Consider the following 23,785-nt stretch of genomic DNA (forward strand, 5'->3'; position numbering starts at 1 on the left):
ATACCTCCCCGTGTCCTGTGTATACCTCCCTGTGTCCTGTGTATGCCTCCCTGTGTCCTGTGTATACCTCCCTGTGTCCTGTGTATACCTCCCTGTGTCCTGTGCATGCCTCCCTGTGTCCTGTGTATACCTCCCTGTGTCCTGTGCATACCTCCCTGTGTATACCTCCCTGTGTCCTGTGTATACCTCCCTGTGTCAGGTGCATGCCTCCCTGTGTCCTGTGTATACCTCCCTGTGTCCTGTGTATACCTCCCCGTGTCCTGTGTATACCTCCCCGTGTCCTGTGCATGCCTCCCCGTGTCCTGTGTATACCTCCCTGTGTCCTGTGTATACCTCCCTATGTCCTGTGTATACCTCCCTTTGTCCTGTGTATAGCTCCCTGTATCCTGTGCATGCCTCCCTGTGTCCTGTGTATACCTCCCTGTGTCCTGTGTATACCTCCCTATGTCCTGTGTATACCTCCCTTTGTCCTGTGTATAGCTCCCTGTGTCCTGTGCATACCTCCCTGTGTCCTGTGTATACCTCCCCGTGTCCTGTCTATACCTCCCTGTGTCCGGTGCATGCCTCCCTGTGTCCTGTTTATACCTCCCCGTGTCCTGTGTATACCTCCCTGTGTCCTGTGTATACCTCCCTGTGTCCGGTGCATGCCTCCCTGTGTCCTGTGCATACCTCCCCGTGTCCTGTGTATACCTCCCTGTGTCCGGTGCATGCCTCCCTGTGTCCTGTTTATACCTCCCTGTGTCCTGTGTATGCTTTCCTTTGTCTTGTGTATGCCTCCCTGTGTCCTGTGCATGCCTCCCTGTGTCCGGTGCATGCCTCCCTGTGTCCTGTGTATACCTCCCTGTGTCCTGTGCATACCTCCCCGTGTCCTGTGTATACCTCCCTGTGTCCTGTGTATACCTCCCTTTGTCCTGTTTATAGCTCCCTGTGTCCTGTGCATGCCTCCCTGTGTCCTGTGTATACCTCCCTGTGTCCTGTGTATACCTCCCTATGTCCTGTGTATACCTCCCTTTGTCCTGTGTATAGCTCCCTGTGTCCTGTGCATGCCTCCCCGTGTCCTGTGCATACCTCCCCGTGTCCTGTGTATACCTCCCTGTGTCCTGTGTATACCTCCCTATGTCCTGTGTATACCTCCCTTTGTCCTGTGTATACCTCTCTGTGTCCTGTGCATGCCTCCCTGTGTCCTGTGTATACCTCCCTGTGTCCTGTGTATACCTCCCTGTGTCCTGTGTATACCTCCCTGTGTCCTGTGCATGCCTCCCTGTGTCTGGTGCATGCCTCCCTGTGTCCTGTGTATACCTCCCTGTGTCCTGTGTATGCCTCCCTGTGTCCTGTGTATGCCTCCCTGTGTCCGGTGCATGCCTCCCTGTGTCCGGTGCATGCCTCCCTGTGTATACCTCCCTGTGTCCTGTGTATACCTCCCTGTGTCCTGTGTATACCTCCCTGTGTCCTGTGTATACCTCCCTGTGTCCTGTGTATGCCTCCCTGTGTCCTGTGTATGCCTCCCTGTGTCCTGTGTATACCTCCCCGTGTCCTGTGTATACCTCCCTGTGTCCTGTGTATACCTCCCCGTGTCCTGTGTATACCTCCCCGTGTCCTGTGTATACCTCCCTGTGTCCTGTGCATACCTCCCTGTGTCCTGTGTATACCTCCCCGTGTCCTGTGTATACCTCCCTGTGTCCTGTGTATGCCTCCCTGTGTCCTGTGTATACCTCCCTGTGTCCTGTGCATGCCTCCCTGTGTCCTGTGTATACCTCCCTGTGTCCTGTGCATGCCTCCCTGTGTCCTTTGTATACCTCCCTGTGTCCTGTGTATACCTCCCCGTGTCCTGTGCATGCCTCCCTGTGTCCTGTGCATACCTCCCTGTGTCCTGTGCATACCTCCCTGTGTCCTGTGTATACCTCCCCGTGTCCTGTGTATACCTCCCTGTGTCCTGTGTATACCTCCCTGTGTCCTGTGCATACCTCCCTGTGTCCTGTGTATACCTCCCCGTGTCCTGTGTATACCTCCCTGTGTCCTGTGTATACCTCCCTGTGTCCTGTGTATACCTCCCTGTGTCCTGTGCATACCTCCCTATGTCCTGTGTATACCTCCCTGTGTCCTGTGTATACCTCCCTGTGTCCTGTGTATACCTCCCTGTGTCCCGTGTATACCTCCCTGTGTCCCGCGCATGCCTCCCTGTGTCCTGTGCATACCTCCCCGTGTCCTGTGTATACCTCCCTGTGTCCCGCGCATGCCTCCCTGTGTCCTGTGCATGCCTCCCTGTGTCCTGTGCATACCTCCCCGTGTCCTGTGTATACCTCCCTGTGTCCTGTGCATACCTCCCTGTGTCCTGTGCATACCTCCCTGTGTCCTGTGCATACCTCCCCGTGTCCTGTGTATACCTCCCTGTGTCCGGTGCATGCCTCCCTGTGTCCTGTTTATACCTCCCCGTGTCCTGTGTATGCCTCCCTTTGTCTTGTGCATGCCTCCCTGTGTCCTGTGTATACCTCCCTGTGTCCTGTGCATACCTCCCCGTGTCCTGTCTATACCTCCCTGTGTCCGGTGCATGCCTCCCTGTGTCCTGTTTATACCTCCCCGTGTCCTGTGTATACCTCCCTGTGTCCTGTGTATACCTCCCTGTGTCCCGTGCATGCCTCCCTGTGTCCTGTGCATACCTCCCCGTGTCCTGTGTATACCTCCCTGTGTCCTGTGCATGCCTCCCTGTGTCCTGTGCATACCTCCCTGTGTCCTGTGTATACCTCCCTGTGTCCGGTGCATGCTTCCCTGTGTCCTGTTTATATCTCCCCGTGTCCTGTGTATGCCTCCCTTTGTCTTGTGTATGCCTCCCTGTGTCCTGTGTATACCTCCCTGTGTCCGGTGCATGCCTCCCTGTGTCCTGTTTATACCTCCCCGTGTCCTGTGTATACCTCCCTGTGTCCTGTGTATACCTCCCTGTGTCCCGTGCATGCCTCCCTGTGTCCTGTGCATGCCTCCCTGTGTCCTGTGCATACCTCCCTGTGTCCTGTGTATACCTCCCTGTGTCCCGTGCATGCCTCCCTGTGTCCTGTGCATGCCTCCCTGTGTCCTGTGCATACCTCCCTGTGTCCTGTGTATACCTCCCTGTGTCCTGTGTATACCTCCCTGTGTCCTGTGCATGCCTCCCTGTGTCCTGTGCATACCTCCCTGTGTCCTGTGTATACCTCCCTGTGTCCTGTGTATACCTCCCTGTGTCCGGTGCATGCCTCCCCGTGTCCTGTGCATACCTCCCCGTGTCCTGTGTATACCTCCCTGTGTCCGGTGCATGCCTCCCTGTGTCCTGTGTATACCTCCCCGTGTCCTGTGTATACCTCCCTGTGTCCTGTGTATGCCTCCCTGTGTCCTGTGTATACCTCCCTGTGTCCTGTGTATACCTCCCTGTGTCCTGTGCATGCCTCCCTGTGTCCTGTGTATACCTCCCTGTGTCCTGTGCATACCTCCCTGTGTATACCTCCCTGTGTCCTGTGTATACCTCCCTGTGTCAGGTGCATGCCTCCCTGTGTCCTGTGTATACCTCCCTGTGTCCTGTGTATACCTCCCCGTGTCCTGTGTATACCTCCCCGTGTCCTGTGCATACCTCCCCGTGTCCTGTGTATACCTCCCTGTGTCCTGTGTATACCTCCCTATGTCCTGTGTATACCTCCCTTTGTCCTGTGTATAGCTCCCTGTATCCTGTGCATGCCTCCCTGTGTCCTGTGTATACCTCCCTGTGTCCTGTGTATACCTCCCTATGTCCTGTGTATACCTCCCTTTGTCCTGTGTATAGCTCCCTGTGTCCTGTGCATACCTCCCTGTGTCCTGTGTATACCTCCCCGTGTCCTGTCTATACCTCCCTGTGTCCGGTGCATGCCTCCCTGTGTCCTGTTTATACCTCCCTGTGTCCTGTGTATACCTCCCTGTGTCCGGTGCATGCCTCCCTGTGTCCTGTGCATACCTCCCCGTGTCCTGTGTATACCTCCCTGTGTCCGGTGCATGCCTCCCTGTGTCCTGTTTATACCTCCCTGTGTCCTGTGTATGCCTCCCTTTGTCTTGTGTATGCCTCCCTGTGTCCTGTGTATACCTCCCTGTGTCCTGTGCATGCCTCCCTGTGTCCGGTGCATGCCTCCCTGTGTCCTGTGTATACCTCCCTGTGTCCTGTGCATGCCTCCCTGTGTCCGGTGCATACCTCCCCGTGTCCTGTGTATACCTCCCTGTGTCCGGTGCATGCCTCCCTGTGTCCTGTTTATACCTCCCCGTGTCCTGTGTATGCCTCCCTTTGTCTTGTGTATGCCTCCCTGTGTCCTGTCTATACCTCCCTGTGTCCGGTGCATGCCTCCCTGTGTCCTGTGTATACCTCCCTGTGTCCTGTGTATACCTCCCTGTGTCCTGTGCATACCTCCCCGTGTCCTGTCTATACCTCCCTGTGTCCGGTGCATGCCTCCCTGTGTCCTGTTTATACCTCCCCGTGTCCTGTGTATACCTCCCTGTGTCCTGTGTATACCTCCCTGTGTCCTGTGTATGCCTCCCTGTGTCCGGTGCATGCCTCCCTGTGTCCTGTGCATACCTCCCCGTGTCCTGTGTATACCTCCCTGTGTCCGGTGCATGCCTCCCTGTGTCCTGTGTATACCTCCCCGTGTCCTGTGTATACCTCCCTGTGTCCTGTGCATGCCTCCCTGTGTCCGGTGCATGCCTCCCTGTGTCCTGTGTATACCTCCCTGTGTCCTGTGCATGCCTCCCTGTGTCCGGTGCATACCTCCCCGTGTCCTGTGTATACCTCCCTGTGTCCGGTGCATGCCTCCCTGTGTCCTGTTTATACCTCCCCGTGTCCTGTGTATGCCTCCCTTTGTCTTGTGTATGCCTCCCTGTGTCCTGTCTATACCTCCCTGTGTCCGGTGCATGCCTCCCTGTGTCCTGTGTATACCTCCCTGTGTCCTGTGTATACCTCCCTGTGTCCTGTGCATACCTCCCCGTGTCCTGTCTATACCTCCCTGTGTCCGGTGCATGCCTCCCTGTGTCCTGTTTATACCTCCCCGTGTCCTGTGTATACCTCCCTGTGTCCTGTGTATACCTCCCTGTGTCCTGTGTATGCCTCCCTGTGTCCTGTGCATGCCTCCCTGTGTCCTGTGCATACCTCCCCGTGTCCTGTGTATACCTCCCTGTGTCCGGTGCATGCCTCCCTGTGTCCTGTGTATACCTCCCCGTGTCCTGTGTATACCTCCCTGTGTCCTGTGTATGCCTCCCTGTGTCCTGTGTATACCTCCCTGTGTCCTGTGTATACCTCCCTGTGTCCTGTGCATGCCTCCCTGTGTCCTGTGTATACCTCCCTGTGTCCTGTGCATACCTCCCTGTGTATACCTCCCTGTGTCCTGTGTATACCTCCCTGTGTCAGGTGCATGCCTCCCTGTGTCCTGTGTATACCTCCCTGTGTCCTGTGCATACCTCCCTGTGTATACCTCCCTGTGCATGCCTCCCTGTGTCCTGTGTATACCTCCCTGTGTCCTGTGTATACCTCCCCGTGTCCTGTGTATACCTCCCCGTGTCCTGTGCATACCTCCCCGTGTCCTGTGTATACCTCCCTGTGTCCTGTGTATACCTCCCTATGTCCTGTGTATACCTTCCTTTGTCCTGTTTATAGCTCCCTGTGTCCTGTGCATGCCTCCCTGTGTCCTGTGTATACCTCCCTGTGTCCTGTGTATACCTCCCTATGTCCTGTGTATACCTCCCTTTGTCCTGTGTATAGCTCCCTGTGTCCTGTGCATGCCTCCCCGTGTCCTGTGCATACCTCCCCGTGTCCTGTGTATACCTCCCTGTGTCCTGTGTATACCTCCCTATGTCCTGTGTATACCTCCCTTTGTCCTGTGTATACCTCTCTGTGTCCTGTGCATGCCTCCCTGTGTCCTGTGTATACCTCCCTGTGTCCTGTGTATACCTCCCTGTGTCCTGTGCATACCTCCCTGTGTCCTGTGCATGCCTCCCTGTGTCTGGTGCATGCCTCCCTGTGTCCTGTGTATACCTCCCTGTGTCCTGTGTATACCTCCCTGTGTCCTGTGTATACCTCCCTGTGTCCTGTGTATGCCTCCCTGTGTCCGGTGCATGCCTCCCTGTGTATACCTCCCTGTGTCCTGTGCATGCCTCACTGTGTCCATTGCAGCCTACCTGTGCCAATCTGCATCCTCTCTGTGCCAATCTGCAGCCTCTGTGTGCCGATCTGCAGCCACCATTGCCACCCCACGGCGTGGGTTCTGATGGTCCGGCGCGGTATGCTGGACCTTCTGAGCATGTGTGCCAGTGACGTCAATGGCTGCATGCAGTGTAATTATCTTCTAAACTGTACAAGTTTAGGAGATATTCACTATACCTTATTATATTACAGGCTTACCTGCAGGTACAAGATGAAAAAGTGGGTTTACTACCACTTTAACTTATGTTTTGTGTCTTTATAATTTTCTATTTTTGTAATAAAATGCGTCTGTTAAACACTAGCTGCATAAGAGTCAGATACATTTTCCCCCTTTTAAAAAAATAATTACCGTATATACTCGAGTATAAGCCGAGATTTTCAGCCCTTTTTTTTAGGCTGAAAGTACCCCCCTCGGCTTATACTCGAGTCGCTGGCATCTGCCTACCTGATCAGCGTGTCAGGCAGACAGACGGCGGCCAGCGTGTCATAAAAACATTCGGCGGCCATTCCAGTGTTCAAAAGCCGTGCCTCCTCCTCGTCTGCGATAGGCAGAACGCTCAATTTCCCAGCATTCAGTGTTCAGCCTATCACGGACATCCTCTCATCCTCGTCCGTGGTATGAGGATGAGCGGATGTCCGTGATAGGCTGAATCCTGATTGCTGGGAAATTGAGTGTTCTGCCTATCGCAGACGAGGAGGAGGCGCGGCTTTTGAACACTGGAATGGCCGCCGAATGTTTTTATGACACGCTGGCCGCCGTCTGTCTGCCTGACACGCTGATCAGGTAGGCAGATGCCAGCGACTCGAGTATAAGCCGAGGGGGGTACTTTCAGCCTAAAAAAAAGGGCTGAAAATCTCGGCTTATACTCGAGTATATACGGTAATTATTTTTTTAAAAGGGGGAAAATGTATCTGACTCTTATGCAGCTAGTGTTTAACAGACGCATTTTATTACAAAAATAGAAAATTATAAAGACACAAAACATAAGTTAAAGTGGTAGTAAACCCACTTTTTCATCTTGTACCTGCAGGTAAGCCTGTAATATAATAAGGTATAGTGAATATCTCCTAAACTTGTACAGTTTAGAAGATAATTACACTGCATGCAGCCATTGACGTCACTGGCACACATGCTCAGAAGGTCCAGCATACCGCGCCGGACCATCAGAACCCACGCCGTGGCCGAGTGATGACATCCCGGCCACGGTCACTCATGTAGCCGGAGGCTGCGAACCCGGAAGGAAGACTGGGGAGGCCCTGTAAGCAGTGACAGCGTGCCACTGGAGGGTTTTGTTTTAACGAAACGATTTTATGAAATCTCTCATAATGTGCTAGTATGAGCTGCATATGTGATGTCTTGCAAGGGAAGTTTTTGGGGGTTTTTTTAACCCGCGGTTTACTGTCACTTTACCTACTTGCCGACTGGCTCACGCCGATACACGTCGGCAGAAGGGCACCGCTGGGCGAATCACCGTACCCATCCTTTAAGAGCCATAGCAGGCACGCGCTCGTCCGCTGCGCGTGGCCAACGGGCGCAATCGCCACCGGCCACCCACGATCGCGTGCACAAGAGCTAGAACGGGGTTTTGTGTGTGTAAACACACAAATCCCGGTTCTGACAGGGGAGGAGAGACAGATCATGGGAACAACGATCTGGCTCCTCCTCTAGTCATTCCTATCTCCTTACAGTTAGAAACACACCTAGGGAACACATTTAACCCCTTGATCGCCCCCTAGTGTTAACCCCTTCCCTGCCAAGGACATTTACACAGTAATCAGTGCATTTTTATAGCACTGATCGCTGTATAAATATCAATGGTCCCAAAAAAGTGTCAAAAGTGTCCAATCTGTCTGCCGCAATGTCGCAGTCCTGATAGAAATCACTGGTCGCCGCCATTACTAGTTAAAAAAAAAAATTATAAAAATGCCATAAATGCCAGGACTCGTGGGACCCATGCACACCAGTTTTTTCCATCAAGATATGCTCGCTTAGTGATTATTATCTGATGGTGTGTTGGCCCTTAGCATCAAGCTAACTGTTACATCTGCCCTTTTGGTCTTTTTTGCCATCTATGGTCACCTGTAGCACATGGGCATTTTGACGTAGCAGATACCACCAGTAACCCTGGCAGTAGCAACAAGTCCCCTACCTATAGGAGATACGGAAGGCACTGTACCGTGCATGTGACCAGCATCCCCTGAAGAAGCCCGATATAGGGGCGAAACATGTAGGGAAGTCCATCCTGTATTGCTGTATCACTGTTAATGTATTGAATTGTACTTGCCATCATTATTTCCTATTTTGTGTATTTATTGGATGAATTTCTATTTTTTCAAATAAATATATATTTTTTATACAATTGACAATTTTCTTTTCTTGCACCTAAAAAATTGCACAATCTCTCCATTTACTATTTCTATTATATGGGATGTGGTGTGGTGCCAGCTATAATTGTGAGAATTCATGTTCAATAACATCTTCTACATAAATCTATTCCCTATTTTGTAGACGCTATGACTTTTGCGCAAACCAATCAATATACGCTTATTGCATTTTTTTTTACCAAAAATATGTAGAAGAATGCGTATCAGCCTAAACCGATGAAGAATTTTTTTTTTTTAATTGTTTGATATTTATTATAGCAAAAAGTAAAAAATATAGGATTTTTTTTTTTTAAATTGTCGGTTTCTTTTTGTTTATAGCACAAAAAATAAAAAAATCACAGAGGTGATCAAATACCACCAAAAGAAAGTTCTATTTGTGGGAGAAAAAGGACGTCAATTTTATTTGGGTACAGCGCCGCACAACCGCGCAATTGTCAGTTAGAGTGACGCAGTGCCGTATCACAAAAAATGGCCTGGTCAGGAAGGGGGTAAATAATTCCGGGGCTGAAGTGGTTAAAAACAATGGTATATCTATTTTAAAACCCATATAACCACCAAAAAATATACAGATACATCCTAGAATATAAATCAAAGTAAATGTGAAAAAAAAAAAAAGTAAAACGATCATGAAACATATGATAGTAAGGATGTATCATGTATCATGTAATCATGTTTCAGTGGTGGTGGTATTCTTTCAAATGGAAACAGTTCCTTTAAGGGATCTGCGAGTGAAATTATTATTCTTATGCTTATACACACGGTCGGATTTTCCAACGACAAATGTTCGATGGGAGCTTGTTGTCGGAAATTCCGACCGTGTGTAGGCTCCATCGGACATTTTCCGTCTGAATTTCCGACAAACAAAATTTGAGATCTGCATCTCAAATTTTCCCGACAACAAAATCCGTTGTCGTAAAATTCCGATCGTGTGTGCACGATTCCGATGCACAAAGTTCCACGCATGCTCGGAATCAAGCAAAGGAGCCGCACTGGCTATTGAACTTCATTTTTCTCGGCTTGTCGTACGTGTTGTACGTCACCGCGTTCTTGACGTTCAATATTTCCGACAAGATTTGTGTGACCCGTGTGTATGCAAGACAAGTTTGAGCCAACATCCGTCGGGAAAAAAAAACATGGATTTTGTTGTCGGAATGTCCGATCGTGTGTACGCGGCATAAGAGTGAATAGGACAACCGGGATAGCAAGTGCTAGGTTGTCCACTTTTTTCCATGGACATAATAACTTATCATCCAGATTGTATTCTGGGAGGGCTCAGTGAAGTATTTATACAGTAGTAGTGACTTAATATGCCTACAGACAGCAGACCAACTTATCTTTTACAAAGGAAAGAGATGAAGATGTGTGATTTTCCTAGACAGCTGAGTTATGCATGTTCATACATCAATGGCTTAAAAAAAATAATTGTCTGAAACTTTTATTGTACTCATAAATGAAAGTAGGACTATAGGCAAAACATGTTATTCTTTTAATTTTGGAGTAAGGGAGGGTTAAAACCCCTATCAATTTTCTTTTTCTATCTTTGCGCCAGAACTAGTGCCCCCATTGGAAGATGTCCCCTCTATTACTTTTTCCCGGGGACAACCCAAAATTTGGGATATTCATTTACTTTCAATTTCAGTAATAATGGTGACCTGACAGGTGTTCTAATCCTCTTTCGTTCTATCCAAAACTTTAAAAAAATTGCCTTTAGTTATACTGTACATTAAAGAGGAAGTAAAGTCTTCCTCTTTAATTTTACCTACAGGTAAGCCTATAGTAAGGCTTACCTATAGGTACTGTAAATATCTCCTAAACTTGCACCATTTAGGAGATATTTACTATTAGGCATGTGCAATTTGTTTCATTCCGAATTAGTTTTTTAACGAATTTCGACAAATTCGTTAATTCGGGAATATCCGAATTAACGAAAAACCCGTTTAACGAATTTTTTCCGCATATTCGTAAATTCGATAAAATTGGACATTCGTAAATTCGGGCATTCGTACATTCGTACATTAGTAAATTAGTGAATTTGTAAATTTGTAAATTCGAAAATTTGGAAATCTGAAATAATAGTTAACTAATAATAACTTAACTATTAGTAATTACTAGTAACTTTTAAATTATAGGTATTGTAATTTCCTTTCAAATTTGGCTGTTAGTGAACGTAACACATACAAATTTATCCGAAGTTATGAATGATCCAAAAAAAAGGAATGGAACGTAATGAATTAATAATAATAAATAACAATAATAATAGTAACAACGTTTTATTATTATTATTGATTATTAATTTGTTCCGTTCCATTTGTTTAGATGCAGCATTCATTTTGGATATTTCGTAACTTAATAAATTGGTATTTGTTACGTTCACTGACAGTCAAATTTGAAAGGAAATTACAATACCTATAATTTAATAGTTAGTTACTATTTCAGATTTTTGAATTTTCGGGTTTTTGGATATTCAAACTTCGAATTTACAAATTTCCGAATTTTCTAATTTACAAATGTACGATTTTACGAATGTATGAATTTACGAATGTAAAAATGTACAAATGTAAAAATGTACGAATGTACGAATGAACGAATGTACGCATGAACAAATGTTCGAATTTACGAATGTACGAATGATCGCATTTACAAATGAACGAATTTACGAATCGCGATCATAACGAATGACCCGAAAAAACGAAAAAAAATAATAAACCAATGAAATGAAAACGAAAATGAACCAATTTTTTGGCTGTGCACATGTCTATTTATTATATACGGTGCCGCCGACATCATCGGCGCATGGGCACTGGAGGGACGGCCCGCTCATGAGCGGGAGCGACGTCATCGTGGCCCTGGGCCAATCACAGCGCCGGAGCCCACGAACCCGGAAGTGACTCCGGGAAAGATGTCGGCTGTGTCAATGGTGTGCCGGCCCCGCTGCAGGGCATCGTTCTAAGGTAAGTATTTCATAATGAGCTAGTATGCGATGCATACTAGCTCATTATGCTTTTGTCTTGCAGGTTTTGATTTTTTTTTGGAGATTTACAACCTCCTTAACCCCCATCTTATACCTATGGCCAGCTAAAAGACCAACTTTAGACTTTTTTTTAAATGGTACTCTACGTAGATTGATATTCCCTACATTACCTCCTCTCTGTCACAAGATGATCTCAAAATAAAGTCCAGCATCATTCAACCCAGAAGACTGAGGATATACTGTGAGTGAAGGACAACATGGGCTCACCCTCTAACAAGACATCGCCATGGGACCCTGCACTCAAAGTGTAATCATATAAAGAGTGAAGATAATCTCACCAGATCAGCACTGCTCTGAACAATTGAAAGCCGCCAGGCACCAGAAAAGTGGCCAAGAGGACCCTGTGAATCACATGACCAGCCTTAAGACATCTACAAATGTAATTAAAAAAGCGTAACATCCTGTTGCTGGTGTCAATTCACTAGCGATAGAATCTCTATGTAGATCAGAATGACTCCACTTCCATGAATAGCTCCCTTTTTTGACCATATAAGCAAGCAGCAGAGTGAGGGCAAATAAAGAAGAAAAGCATGGTGACCCTGTCCCTGGATCTTGCTCCTGACTAGTGTGCCAGGGCCCTAACCCTAGTCTAGACAGGTACTTTTAAGTACAGAACTGACAAAATTGCTAGTAGCCCTTAGATAAAATGGAGAAAATGTTATGTAGCACCCTCTAGTGCAGCGGTTCTCAACTCCTGTCCTCAGGACCCACCAACAGGCCAGGTTAGCAAGATAACTGAAATACATCACAGGTTATATCATTTGCTGCTCAGTGATTGCAGTATTCTAGTCTTCACTTCTCCAAGGCAATACTTAAAATCTCGCCTGTTAGTGGGTCCTGAGGACAGGAGTTGAGAACCACTGCTCTAGTGTGTGCTACTAATATTGGTAGAGTAGGTAAAATATATTCTGGCCAGAAAAAGTCACTAAATTGGGTCAGGGTTACTCATCTTGGCAACTCTCTGGTGCCTCCCCCTGGTGTCTGGAAGGTTGGAGAACCTTCTAGAACTAGAGCGTGGGGGCTAGGAGGGGCTACAAGTGGAGGAAGAAGGAAAGATCACATGCTGTTTCACTCCATATAATCTGCTGTTAAGAGACTGAGTTCCTACCTGTAATAGAGGGCTACTAAATTGACTAGGAGTCTGTCAAGTTCCCTCTGGAGTAAACCAGCAGAAGCTGTAAAGTAGAGCAAGTGTGTGCAGGAGGAAGAAGTTGAAGAATTTATACATAGGAAGTTTCTCCCTGAAGTTCTCGTTACAGTCAAGTGGGCATCCCATAAAACAACAAAAACAAAGCTATGGACTGTTTTCTGACTATTGTGTGCCTATGACGTTTCGGTGCCTAGCTGTGCAGGAGTGGGGGATCCCTGTTCATCTGTAGCTCCTACGTGGGGTGTGCTACAGTTATGCAGATACCCTGTTTCCCCGAAAATAAGACCTAGCGTGATTGTCAGTGATGGCTGCAATTTAAGCCCTACCCCCCAAACAAGTCCTAGTTAAAGTCCTTGTAGGTCTTATTTTCAGGGTAGGGCTTATTTTCAGGGAAACAGGGTAGGGCTTATTTGGGGGGTAGGGCTTATATTGCAGCCATCACCGACAATCACGCTATGTCTTATTTTCGGGGAAACAGGGTAGTAACAAAAATATCTCACTGGAAAAGCTAAAAGGATGTTCTAAGACATACAGTATAAACAAGAAAAATGTATATAATTTTTGACCTTTAAAATCCAGCTCTGCGGAGGTGGGGCTTCCAGCTGTGTTGTGAGCAATGCAGGAGTATGAGCCGGATTTATCTTCATTGCTGTCTAATACCAGGATCTGTTTAGTTTTATTTAATAGGCTCATTCCATCCTTCATCCAGGTGTAATGAGTCACATTGGGGTGACTACTCACAAAACTGCACTTTAGCTCAGTGCCTCCCTCTTTTTGAAGCACGATGACTTGTACTCCAGTAGCAGCATCTACAAAACACATTAAATGTGCTGTAAAATAATATATAATAATAAAATGGTTTGTCTCTATTACTGTTGCGTATGATATACAGTATATACATTGCACAGGAATCTTTATTGGTAGTGATCCTCCTCTCCCAATACTATTTATTGAAGCACAAGAATAGGGTTCCGTGTCTTTGGTAATAATCAATACTTTGATTTTCAGATCTTGAGACTCTAATTTAATGTTGCTATTTGTGTGATGCCATTCTTAACGGTGTAGAGGAGGGTTAGATCTGCTGGAACATGTTAAAATCACATCACTACCCTCCAAAAATTGTTTGTTTTTGGGTAAGCTGACCGTCACATCTATCGGTGAGGCTGGTGAAGAAGAACATTTTTGTTCCTTAAAGGGCTTTTCTACTTGAAACTTTTATTTCTGTTGTTACAGGTTGCTGACAAGTAGCATGACATGCTGACTTCCTAAATATCTGAATACCATTACTAGAGTCTTTAAAACAATGGAATAGGAAGCCAGGGAGCCGCCATTACTGACCCAAAGGTATGATATCCCTTTTGCTTTTTTAGCACCTTAACAAAGATACCCATTTCGGAGCTGAGACCTCAACTCCAGGTGGTTCTCAATGAAGAGATTATGGAGCCATAAAGAAACCTAAATATAAACCTAACCTTAACTGAACGCTTAGGCCAACCCTTACAATAAAAGTTCCTTTGCCCAGGCGCACAATTGCAGCCTTATGACTATAACACTTAAAGCCTATGTTTAGCCTATTATAACTACTTGCTTACTGGGCACCAGGGATGGGCCGAACGACCCCCTGTTCGGTTCGCACCAGAACGTTCGAACATCGTGGAAGTTCGGAAACCGAATAACAAACCCCATTGAAGTCTATGGGACCCAAACGTGAAAAAATCAAAAGTGCCCATTTTGAAGGCTTATATGCAAGTAGATGGGCATACAATTATTATGGGAGTACGGGTACTGCCCTGAGGGATATGTATCAATGAAAAATATGTTTGCAAAAAACTTAATTTTTTAAATGAGCAGTGATTTATTGATCCTTAAAGTGAAAGCATAAAAATGAGAAATTCCTTTCAATATAGTGCTTGGGGGGCCCTCTTAGTCTACCTGTAAAGTGTAGATAATGGGGAAGTGGGGGGGTTAATAACAAAATGTAATAAGGATGTGTAAATGTGTACGTGGATGCACTTTAATGGAATAATCAATGGAAAGTGGTGTTTGGTGCACTTTAATTTGAGTATTCACTACACGGATACACTATAATATACTGCGTCAAACGCGCAGTAATGCACAGAACTATATGGCATTAAACTTGCAGTAACGCAATGAAATATATGGCTTAAACTTGCAATAACGCAATTAAATATATTGTGTTAAACTTTCAGTAATGCAATGGAATATACAGTACAGCATTAAACTTGCAGTAACTCGATGAAATATACAGTGTTAAACTTGCAGTAACGCACTGAACTGTACGGCTTTAAACTTGCAGTAACACAACTGAAATATACTGCGTTAAGCATGCACTAACGCACAGAAATATACTGCACTAAATGGCACGTAACGCACTGAAATATACAGCGTTAACTTGCAGTAACGCAATAAAATATACCGTGTTAAACGGTCGCTACACTCACACTGACTGAACTATCCCTACATTCACACTAATGTAAAGACGAATGGTCGCACTACACTCACACTGAACTATCCCTAGATGCACACTAAACTGATATTCTAAACTGACAATAGAATCAAAATAGCACACTAACTGTCTAATAGCACTGAACAGAGCCCTGTTCTATCTCTCTCCATGCTGCTATCACTCTACAAATGACCACTATGGAAAGAATACTTTTATAGTGTGGGGTAGGGATTAAGATCAATGAGCCATGATTGGATACAGTTATCATGAGAGCGTCCAATCATGGCTCTGACAGTGCTCTGTGCCCTGATTGGAGCGAAGCTTTCATTGCTTCAGCCAATTAGGGCTTTCAATGCACTGTGTGGCGGTGCAGTGCATTGTGGTCATTCGGCAGCCAAAGTTCGGTCTGAACTCATGCTCGGGCCATACCGTTCGTCCAACCCTACTGGCCACTTATACCCCCTTCCTGCCCAGGCCAATTTTCAGCGATCAGCACTGTCGCACTTTAAATGACAATTGCGTGGTCATGCAACACTGTACCCAAATGAAATTTTTATATTTTTTTTCACACAAATAGAGCTTTCTTTTGGTATTTAATCACCACTGGATGTTTTATGTTTTGCTAAACAAACAAAAAAAGACCTAAATAAAACAAACAAAAAACAAAACAAAAATGTTTTTCATATTTTGTTATAAAATGTTGCAAACAGGTAATTTTTCTCCTTCATTGATGTGCGCTGATGAGGCGGCACTGATGGGCACTGATAGATGGCACTGGTGGGCACTGATCAGGAGGCACCAATGAGGCTGCACTGATTGGTGGCACCGATGGGCACTGATAGGTGGCACAGAGAGGTGGCATTGATAGGCGGCACTGATGGGCACTGAGAGGTGGCACTGATAGGTGGTACTGATCAGGAGGCACTGATAAGGGAACTGATGGTCACTGATTGGCAGCACTGATGGGCACTGATAGATGGCACTGATAGGTGGCACTGATCAGCAGTACTGATGGGCACTGATAGAGGGCACTGGTGGGCACTGATATGTGGCACTGGTGGGCACTGATAAGCAGCACTGGAGAGCAATGGTGATCACTAAAGGGACCGATGTCTCTCTAACAGAAGCTGGTCGACGGCTTTCTTCTTTTCTTCGCGCTGCCAGCGTGAAGGAAAAAAAAGTCAGAAACTAGCTTCCGTTTACTTCCATGATCAGCGATCATTGGCTGATAAGGACTTGGCAATCACAGAGCGCGCCCTCCGGGGCGCGAAGGTGGCGCAAGTACGGGGGGGACATCCATGTACGCCCTCCTGGCATTTAAGTCCTCACTGCAGCCGTCTTTCGGCTATAGCACGGGTGCAAAGTGGTTAAAAACAGAAAACTCACCACAAGGGACATAACTTACAGTCCTCAGGTGCGGTGGGGGTAATACACCTAGGGGCTGTCAGAAACTCTCATCAAGAGAGCTTGACTATGCTCACCCTTTCCTGGCAGACCCTTTTGGAGCCCAAAAATGTGGAGTTCATGTATTGTGAAATTTCTGCTTAAAGTTATTTTTTAATTGCCTGAAATACATACATTTGATGTTTAGTGTTGTTGCCTTGTGCGATTTTTCTCCATTAGGATCAGTTGCTGTGCACTTCATTTGTGTTTTATCATCTTCGTGTGAAGGAATATATGTAATTGTTAGTATTTCTCTCCATTTTCCTCCAGATAGCTTTTCAGATCGTTTCTCGGTTTGGCCAGGTTTGTTCCACTCTAGAGAAGGTGTTTTGGAGACCCATGTGTGCACTACAGAGCATGCAAATATTTCAGGACGTCCTTCGAGCATTGTTCCATTTTCAGTAAGTTTTGATATGCGTGGAGTATCTGAAAAATGTCAAGGTTCAGTTCCTAAGGTGAGGTTTTTGTTAAAGGGTGTTAAAATCTTACTTTTAATTCTGATTCTCAAAAGTATAAGAAAGTAACCTGCAAAAAGACATGTACGGAGCTGGAAGGAAATGTAAGCGTAGGGCATACATGACGGGGTGGAAGGAACTATCAGACTGCAATAGGTTAAAGAGGGGTTGGGACGGTTTCAGAGAAAATAAACTGGCCCTTACCTGATTGGTGGAGTTAATTCAGGATAAGTTCAGGATAAGTTCAGGATAAGTTCAGGATAAGGAGGAGCTGGGTTGTTAAGGAAGGGAGGAAGTAGGAAGCATCAGTTGCAAGTGACAAGTCGGTGGTGGAACGCCCCACCCTAGAGGAGAAGTTTGGAGGTACTTCATGCAAAAGGTGTCGCAGTGTTGACAACCCCCTGTGTTTTTACGGGCAGACCGTAAAAACGGGGCTATTTTTTCATGTCAGTGAAAACCCGTAAAGAAAATGTCTTGCCCATAAAAATGACGGTCCCGGCTCAGAACTGCGCATGTGCAGTCAAGCATTGCTGAGAGCCTCAGATCATCCCTATGATCATTCTGTGACTGCTGCTACTTGTCTTGTACCCTCCCCCTTCCTCCGACAGTGCACCTTATTTGATTCTGGGAGATGCTGGGAGGGGGAAGGGAGTGGAGTGGAGTGAGCCTGCAGTAGAGCGCCCGCCCGGACGGACTTCAGCCTAGCAGGGGGTAAGCTTAGCTAGCCTAGCTATTAGCTAAATGCAGTTGTGTCTTTACTTGTCTTAGTGGGCAGGAGGAGGGGGGGCAGAGGATGGGCTGTGTTGCAGGCTTCTGTAGCAGGCTTGTGTGCACTGTGCAGATCGTTTTTTTTGTGTGTTAGATCTGCTTTTCTTCTAAAGGGAGGACGTTTTCTCCCCAATCTCCTATTATTTGCAGTGCTCACCACCAGTACAGGCACAGCCTCCTCAGTCCTCTCCAGAGTTACCAACTCATGTGTCCGGGGCACTACAAATCCAAGCATGCTAGGAGAGGGGAGGCAGCAGCAGCAATATGATTTGGCTGGTATTTTCTGATGAAAAGTGCTGCTGTATATTGTGTTTGTACTGTATGGTCATAATAGAATTGATTATGTATTGTGCTTGATGGTCTTGAGGTGTTTATTCATATATTTTTTTTATCTGAGTAAGTAGTGAGCACATTTGGTCTCCTGTATCATGTCCGCAGCCTATGACCGTCTCCTGTAGCATGTCCGCAGCCTCTGACGTCTCCTGTATCCTGTCTGCAGTCTCTGACCATCTCCTGTAGCATGTCCGCAGTCTCTGACCGTCTCCTGTAGCATGTCCGCAGTCTCTGACCGTCTCCTGTAGCATGTCTGCAGTCTCTGACCGTCTCCTGTAGCATGTCCGCAGCCTCTGACTGTCTCCTGTAGCATGTCCGCAGTCTCTGACCGTCTCCGGTAGCATGTCCGCAGTCTCTGACCGTCTCCTGTAGCATGTCCGCAGTCTCTGACTGTCTCCTGTATCCTGTCTGCAGTCTCTGACCGTCTCCTTTAGCATGTCCGCAGTCTCTGACCGTCTCTTGTAGGATAAAACCCAGAGCCACCAAGCTGGAGCCATTTGACTGAGCCCTGCACGGTGCACCTGAGAGGAGGTCAGTAACAGCGCCGCCAGGCTGAGGGGAGTCACTGATGTAAGGGGGCACCGATATAAAGGTTTCCCCCTTATATTAGTAAACCCCCTTACCTTAGTGTATTCACTGTAAGGAAGGTGGTCTCTGGTCACCAGAGTGCCCCCCACTTTAGAGTTCCTGGCGTTCCCCTTTACATCAGAGTCTGCAGGATTGCCCCTTACAGTGCAAGGAGGAACTCAATCTGCGGACCCTGATGTAAGTGGGAACTCTGATGTAAAGAGAACAAAGTGGACTCTGATATAAGGTGGTCTCTGGTCACCAGAGCCCACCTCTACATCAGAGTTCCACCTTAGATCATGATTTGCAGCGTTCCCCTTTACATAAGAGTTTCATTTCACTGTAAGAGGGAATCCTGCAGACTCTGGTGTAAGGGGGAACTCTGTGCTAGCCGGGTTATAGTAACCTGACCTTCGTGTCAATGCAGAAATTTGTTTTTTTACTTTTGTTAAACTTAAACACATTGCTAATAGCACTAGATATAGGTTTATAGTTTAAATATTGATATTTGCACTGTTTAGCACTGAAAACTGTAATTTTAGGTACTTTTTTGCAGTGCCAGTAAAAAATTGGTGTCGTTTGTAAATTTTTGGCATCCTGCCAGTTAATTTTGCCTCAGAAGGTTGGTAACTCTGAAGGTGTGGCGATTGGGGTCCTTGACGAAGGTACAAAAATTGAGGTATTTTGATAAAACGGTGGGACCTGTCTCAGGTATGGAGTCCTCCTGGTTTGTCTAGTTCAGTCTAGACTACCGGGTAGTAAGGTGGTAGGGGTCTGTGGTCAGTTAGTAAGTCCCCAAGGCGGTGTTGCGGCTGGGGACAGAATCTAACTTAGAGGTACCACAGATTCCAAAAGTTTTGGATTGGTCGTCAAGGATCTGCAATCATCTTTTCATATAAGGTTTATGGTTAAATATCTTTTGAGTTAACAAAAGGCCAAGCTGCCAATTAAATCCAACACAGTGTCAGTGTCATTACTGGGGAAAAAGGGAAGGGTGTTGGCAGGTACATAATTGAGTAGGGGCAGTAAGTTATCTGAACTACCCTAGTCAAGGTTGGAACCCACTTTTTGATTTACTGACCAGGCCCTGGTTATACTGATCCTTCAAGTATTCATTGGTCTTCTATAATATGTTTTGTTTTTTTTTTTAGGGATGCACAGATACTGTTTTTTTTTGTTATCGGTGAGTATGAGTACCGATACTTTGCGATTTGTGTCCATACAAAATAAATGGGCGCAATACACACTGCAAATAATCACATGCGATTTTAACAGGAATGTGGTGCAATTTCTTTCTGAATCGCTTGCAGTTTCCCCCACCGCTCCTGTGTGAACCCAGACTTGTCATGAGCGGTGGGGGAAACCACAAGCGATTCGGACGGGTGGGACATGTAACATGTTTCCAAAGGTGAACTTATCCTTCAAACAGCAACATAAGCAAAGGTTAAGGCTGGGTCACGCATCCAATTCGCATGACAGGAGACTGTGACCGGCTCTCAACGGTTCACACACCTCAGGGGGCGGTCTGCACAGGAAAAGGGTCCTGTGCGTCTTTGGCTCCATTTCAGGTTGCAAAAATTCTGACTTGTTTCGCCCCTGAAAACAGAGAATAGGGACGCACCGGAACCCCGCTTTTGTAAAAAAAATTATATCAACAAATGACAGCAGCGCTCACTGTACCTACACACAATAATACAAAGAATGCCACCAAAGCAAATGTGTTGCGCTGCCAAATAATAAATAGGTGATGGAAGAAGTTCATGAACATTTGTAGATGGTGAAAGAACAACCAAGTGCAGTACTGGATGAAACATTACACTTCACTTTATATGAATTTAGTACTTTATATTTATTTATTGTTTATGGCGGTAGTTATAGTATGTATTTATGTACCCTGTTTCCCCGAAAATAAGACCTAGCGTGATTGTCGGTGATGGCTGCAATATAAGTCCTACCCACAAAAAAAGGCCTTCCCTGTTTCCCCGAAAATAAGACCTACCCTGAAAATAAGACCTACAAGGACTTTAACTAGGGCTTATTAGGGGGGTAGGGCTTATATTGCATCCCCGACAATCACGCTAGGTCTTATTTTCGGGGAAAGAGGGTATGTTATTGAATTTATGGTGGACTCACATTATTTATTATTTGGCAGTGCAACACATTCAGAAAGACACACAGACATTCTCACACACTTTTTTTTGGGGGGGGGGAGCGGATACCCTCTTTTTAGAGGGTCCCAGCTCCCACTTCCTTCTGGCGCACCCTCGGCGCCGGAAAGAAGATCACCTCTCCCCCCTCCCTGTCGGCAATCATCTGGGACATGTCACAGGTCCCAGATGATGACGCGGCCAGTCGCGGCGCGGCTCGCGCATGCGTAGTGGGTGCCCGGCTGTGAAGCCACAGCCTAGCACCCACAGTTACAATGCCGGACGCCGCATTGTCAGGAAATAACGCGATTTTTTAGTACAGTACTGCCCACAGACTCCTGGGAAATGATGTGTCATCATTTCACAGGAGCATAGGCGAAGGAAGAAGTCATGAGGAGCTCCGCGGACCAGGAAGTGGCAGATTACGAGGACTACATAGCAACAGGGCCTTTCTGGTAAGTATAAAAATAAAAATTATTTTTTTTAGGTTAAAAGGAGTCTTTTTAATGCAAAAAAATTTTTTAGGGTGGAACTCCGCTTTAAATACAGAAATGACAGAATTTGCTAGGGGCCCTTAGGTACAATAGGAAAAAAATTGCAGGTAGGGATGTATAAAATTGCTGACCTTTAAAATCCAGCTCTGCGGAGGTGGAGCTTCCAGCTGTGTTGTGAGCAATGCAGGAGTATGAGCCAGAATTTTCTTCATTGTTGTCTAATACCAGGATCTGTTTGGTTTTATTTAATAGGATATTTCCATCCTTGATCCAGGTGTAATTAGACACATTGGGGTGACTACTCACAAAGCTGCAATTTAGCTCATTGGCTCCCTCTGTTGGAAACACAATGACTTGAACTTCAGTAGCAGCATCTACAAAACACATCAAATGTTATTAAACGTATATAAAATTGTGATCAATGATTTGTCTCTATTACCGCTGAGTTATGATATACATACATTGGACAGGTATCTGTGTTGGTGGTGATTCTCCTCTCCCAACATCATTTATTGCAGCACAAGAATAGGGTTCCGTGTCTTTGCGGACATTCTGTACCGTGATTCTCTCTTTAAGTCGTAATTTAATTTTGCTATTTCCACAGTACCATTCATATCTTTGTGCAGGAGGGTTAGAATTGCTTGAGCATGTTAAAATCACATCACTGCCCTCCATAAACTCTTCATTTTCCGGGTAGATGGCCGTCACATCTTTTGGTGCATCTGGTGAAGAGGAGAATATTTTTTGCTTAACCACTTGAAGAACAGGCGCTTTGAAAATGTATGTAAATGTGACCCACACACTAAGGGACTTATTTCAACTCTTTATACTCATCTTTTTACTAAACCCAACTCAGACCCACCATCATATGTGGCTAAGTGGGAGATGGATCTTGGGTTTTTGTTGGAAGCAGCAGATTGGGATAAGATTTGGATCCCAACTAAGTCATCCTCACAAAATATAGCTGCCTTAGAGACAAATTACAAAGTACTCACGGGGTGGTATTTGGTCCCTGTCAGAATTGCGAAATATGCTCCAAATTATTCTCCATCTTGTTTTCATGGCTGTGGTGATCTAGGATCACACCTCCATACTTGGTGGCATTGCCTGGTAGCAAAAAAATTCTAGAAAGATGTATTTCTTACAATTTCAACACTGTTTGAAATCCCTATCAATCCTGATCCTACAAGAGCACTTTTAAACTTAAAACCGGCCACTCTCTCCTACCGCCAATTCAAACTCCTATTACAGATCACTACAGCCGCGAAACAAACAAATGCCAAAGCTCGGAAATTCCCGGTCTTAATAATTGCCGAAACTAAAAATAGAGTCAATCAAGCAATGATCCATGCCAAAACAGAGGCTATAACTCAAGATAAAATATCCAACTTTGAGTATATATGAAATCCCCGGGTGACTCACTTTTTGTCCTTCCAATTTAATGCTTCCCTACTACCCTGTTTCCCCGAAAATAAGACCTAGCGTGATTGTCGGTGATGGCTGCAATATAAGCCCTACCCCCCAAATAAGCCCTACCCTGTTTCCTCGAAAATAAGCCCTACCCTGAAAATAAGACCTACAAGGACTTTAACTTGGGCTTATTAGGGGGGTAGGGCTTATATTGCAGCCATCATCGATAATCACGCTAGGTCTTATTTTCGGGGAAACAGGGTAAGACCTTGGTCATCTCGTTTTATACTTTCATTCTCTGCATTTATGGTCTGTGTTTATTACCAAGTACTATCCCCATAGGTGTGCGCAGCCTATTGCATTAGGGTGTGCACCCCAAAGCCCAAACACACATGAGTGCCACCTGCTGTCACAGGGAGGAGGCTCTGATGGTGGGAGACCGTTGATTGGGAGCATATTACCTTACATCCTAAGTATAGGTGTAATGTGTTCCTAGTTGAACCTAGCCTTTAATATAATGGGGGCATTTACACTGGCCACCGGCACCCCAACCACCCACCTGGTGCCACCCCTGGATAATGCTAATGCACATGGGGTGATTAGGGTGTGCCCAGGCACACCCGGCACACCCTGTGCGCACGCCTATGACTATCCCGTGGACCCCGACTACCTCTCATTTCTTTCTTCCCTATCTATTTTTTCTCCTACCTAAGATTACTTTTTCTTTTATCTTCTTTCTCTCTTCTACTTTTTCCACCTATTCTTTCTTATCTTTTTCAATTTACTCTTTATATAGTTCTGATAGCAGAACTTTTATTTCCTTGGTTATCATTATACCAACTGTACATAGTTCCAATATGTAGTATACGATTTTAGATTCTATAATCATTTTTTTTTTATACATTTTTTTTAATATAATCTTGATAATAGTTAGGGCCCTTTTTTTTTAATATGAGG

The 23,785-nt window shown here is 45.9% G+C and overlaps 1 protein-coding gene across 1 annotated transcript in view; it reads right to left on the reverse strand.

Moving 5' to 3' along the window:
• The window catches only part of LOC141109809 (B-cell receptor CD22-like), a 99,438-nt gene that overhangs the window by 18,222 nt on the left and 57,431 nt on the right, over window positions 1-23,785 (reverse strand). Inside the window, exons 9-12 of the mRNA XM_073601077.1 lie at window positions 21,880-22,140; window positions 21,550-21,792; window positions 16,790-17,080; window positions 13,311-13,553 (exon numbers count right to left, since the gene is read on the reverse strand). Of these exons, the coding sequence (XP_073457178.1) occupies window positions 13,311-13,553; window positions 16,790-17,080; window positions 21,550-21,792; window positions 21,880-22,140 (1,038 nt within the window). The remainder of the gene's footprint in view (window positions 1-13,310; window positions 13,554-16,789; window positions 17,081-21,549; window positions 21,793-21,879; window positions 22,141-23,785) is intronic.

The sequence above is a fragment of the Aquarana catesbeiana genome, linkage group LG10 (genome assembly GCF_042186555.1).
Source record: "Aquarana catesbeiana isolate 2022-GZ linkage group LG10, ASM4218655v1, whole genome shotgun sequence".
Lineage (NCBI taxonomy): Eukaryota > Metazoa > Chordata > Amphibia > Anura > Ranidae > Aquarana > Aquarana catesbeiana.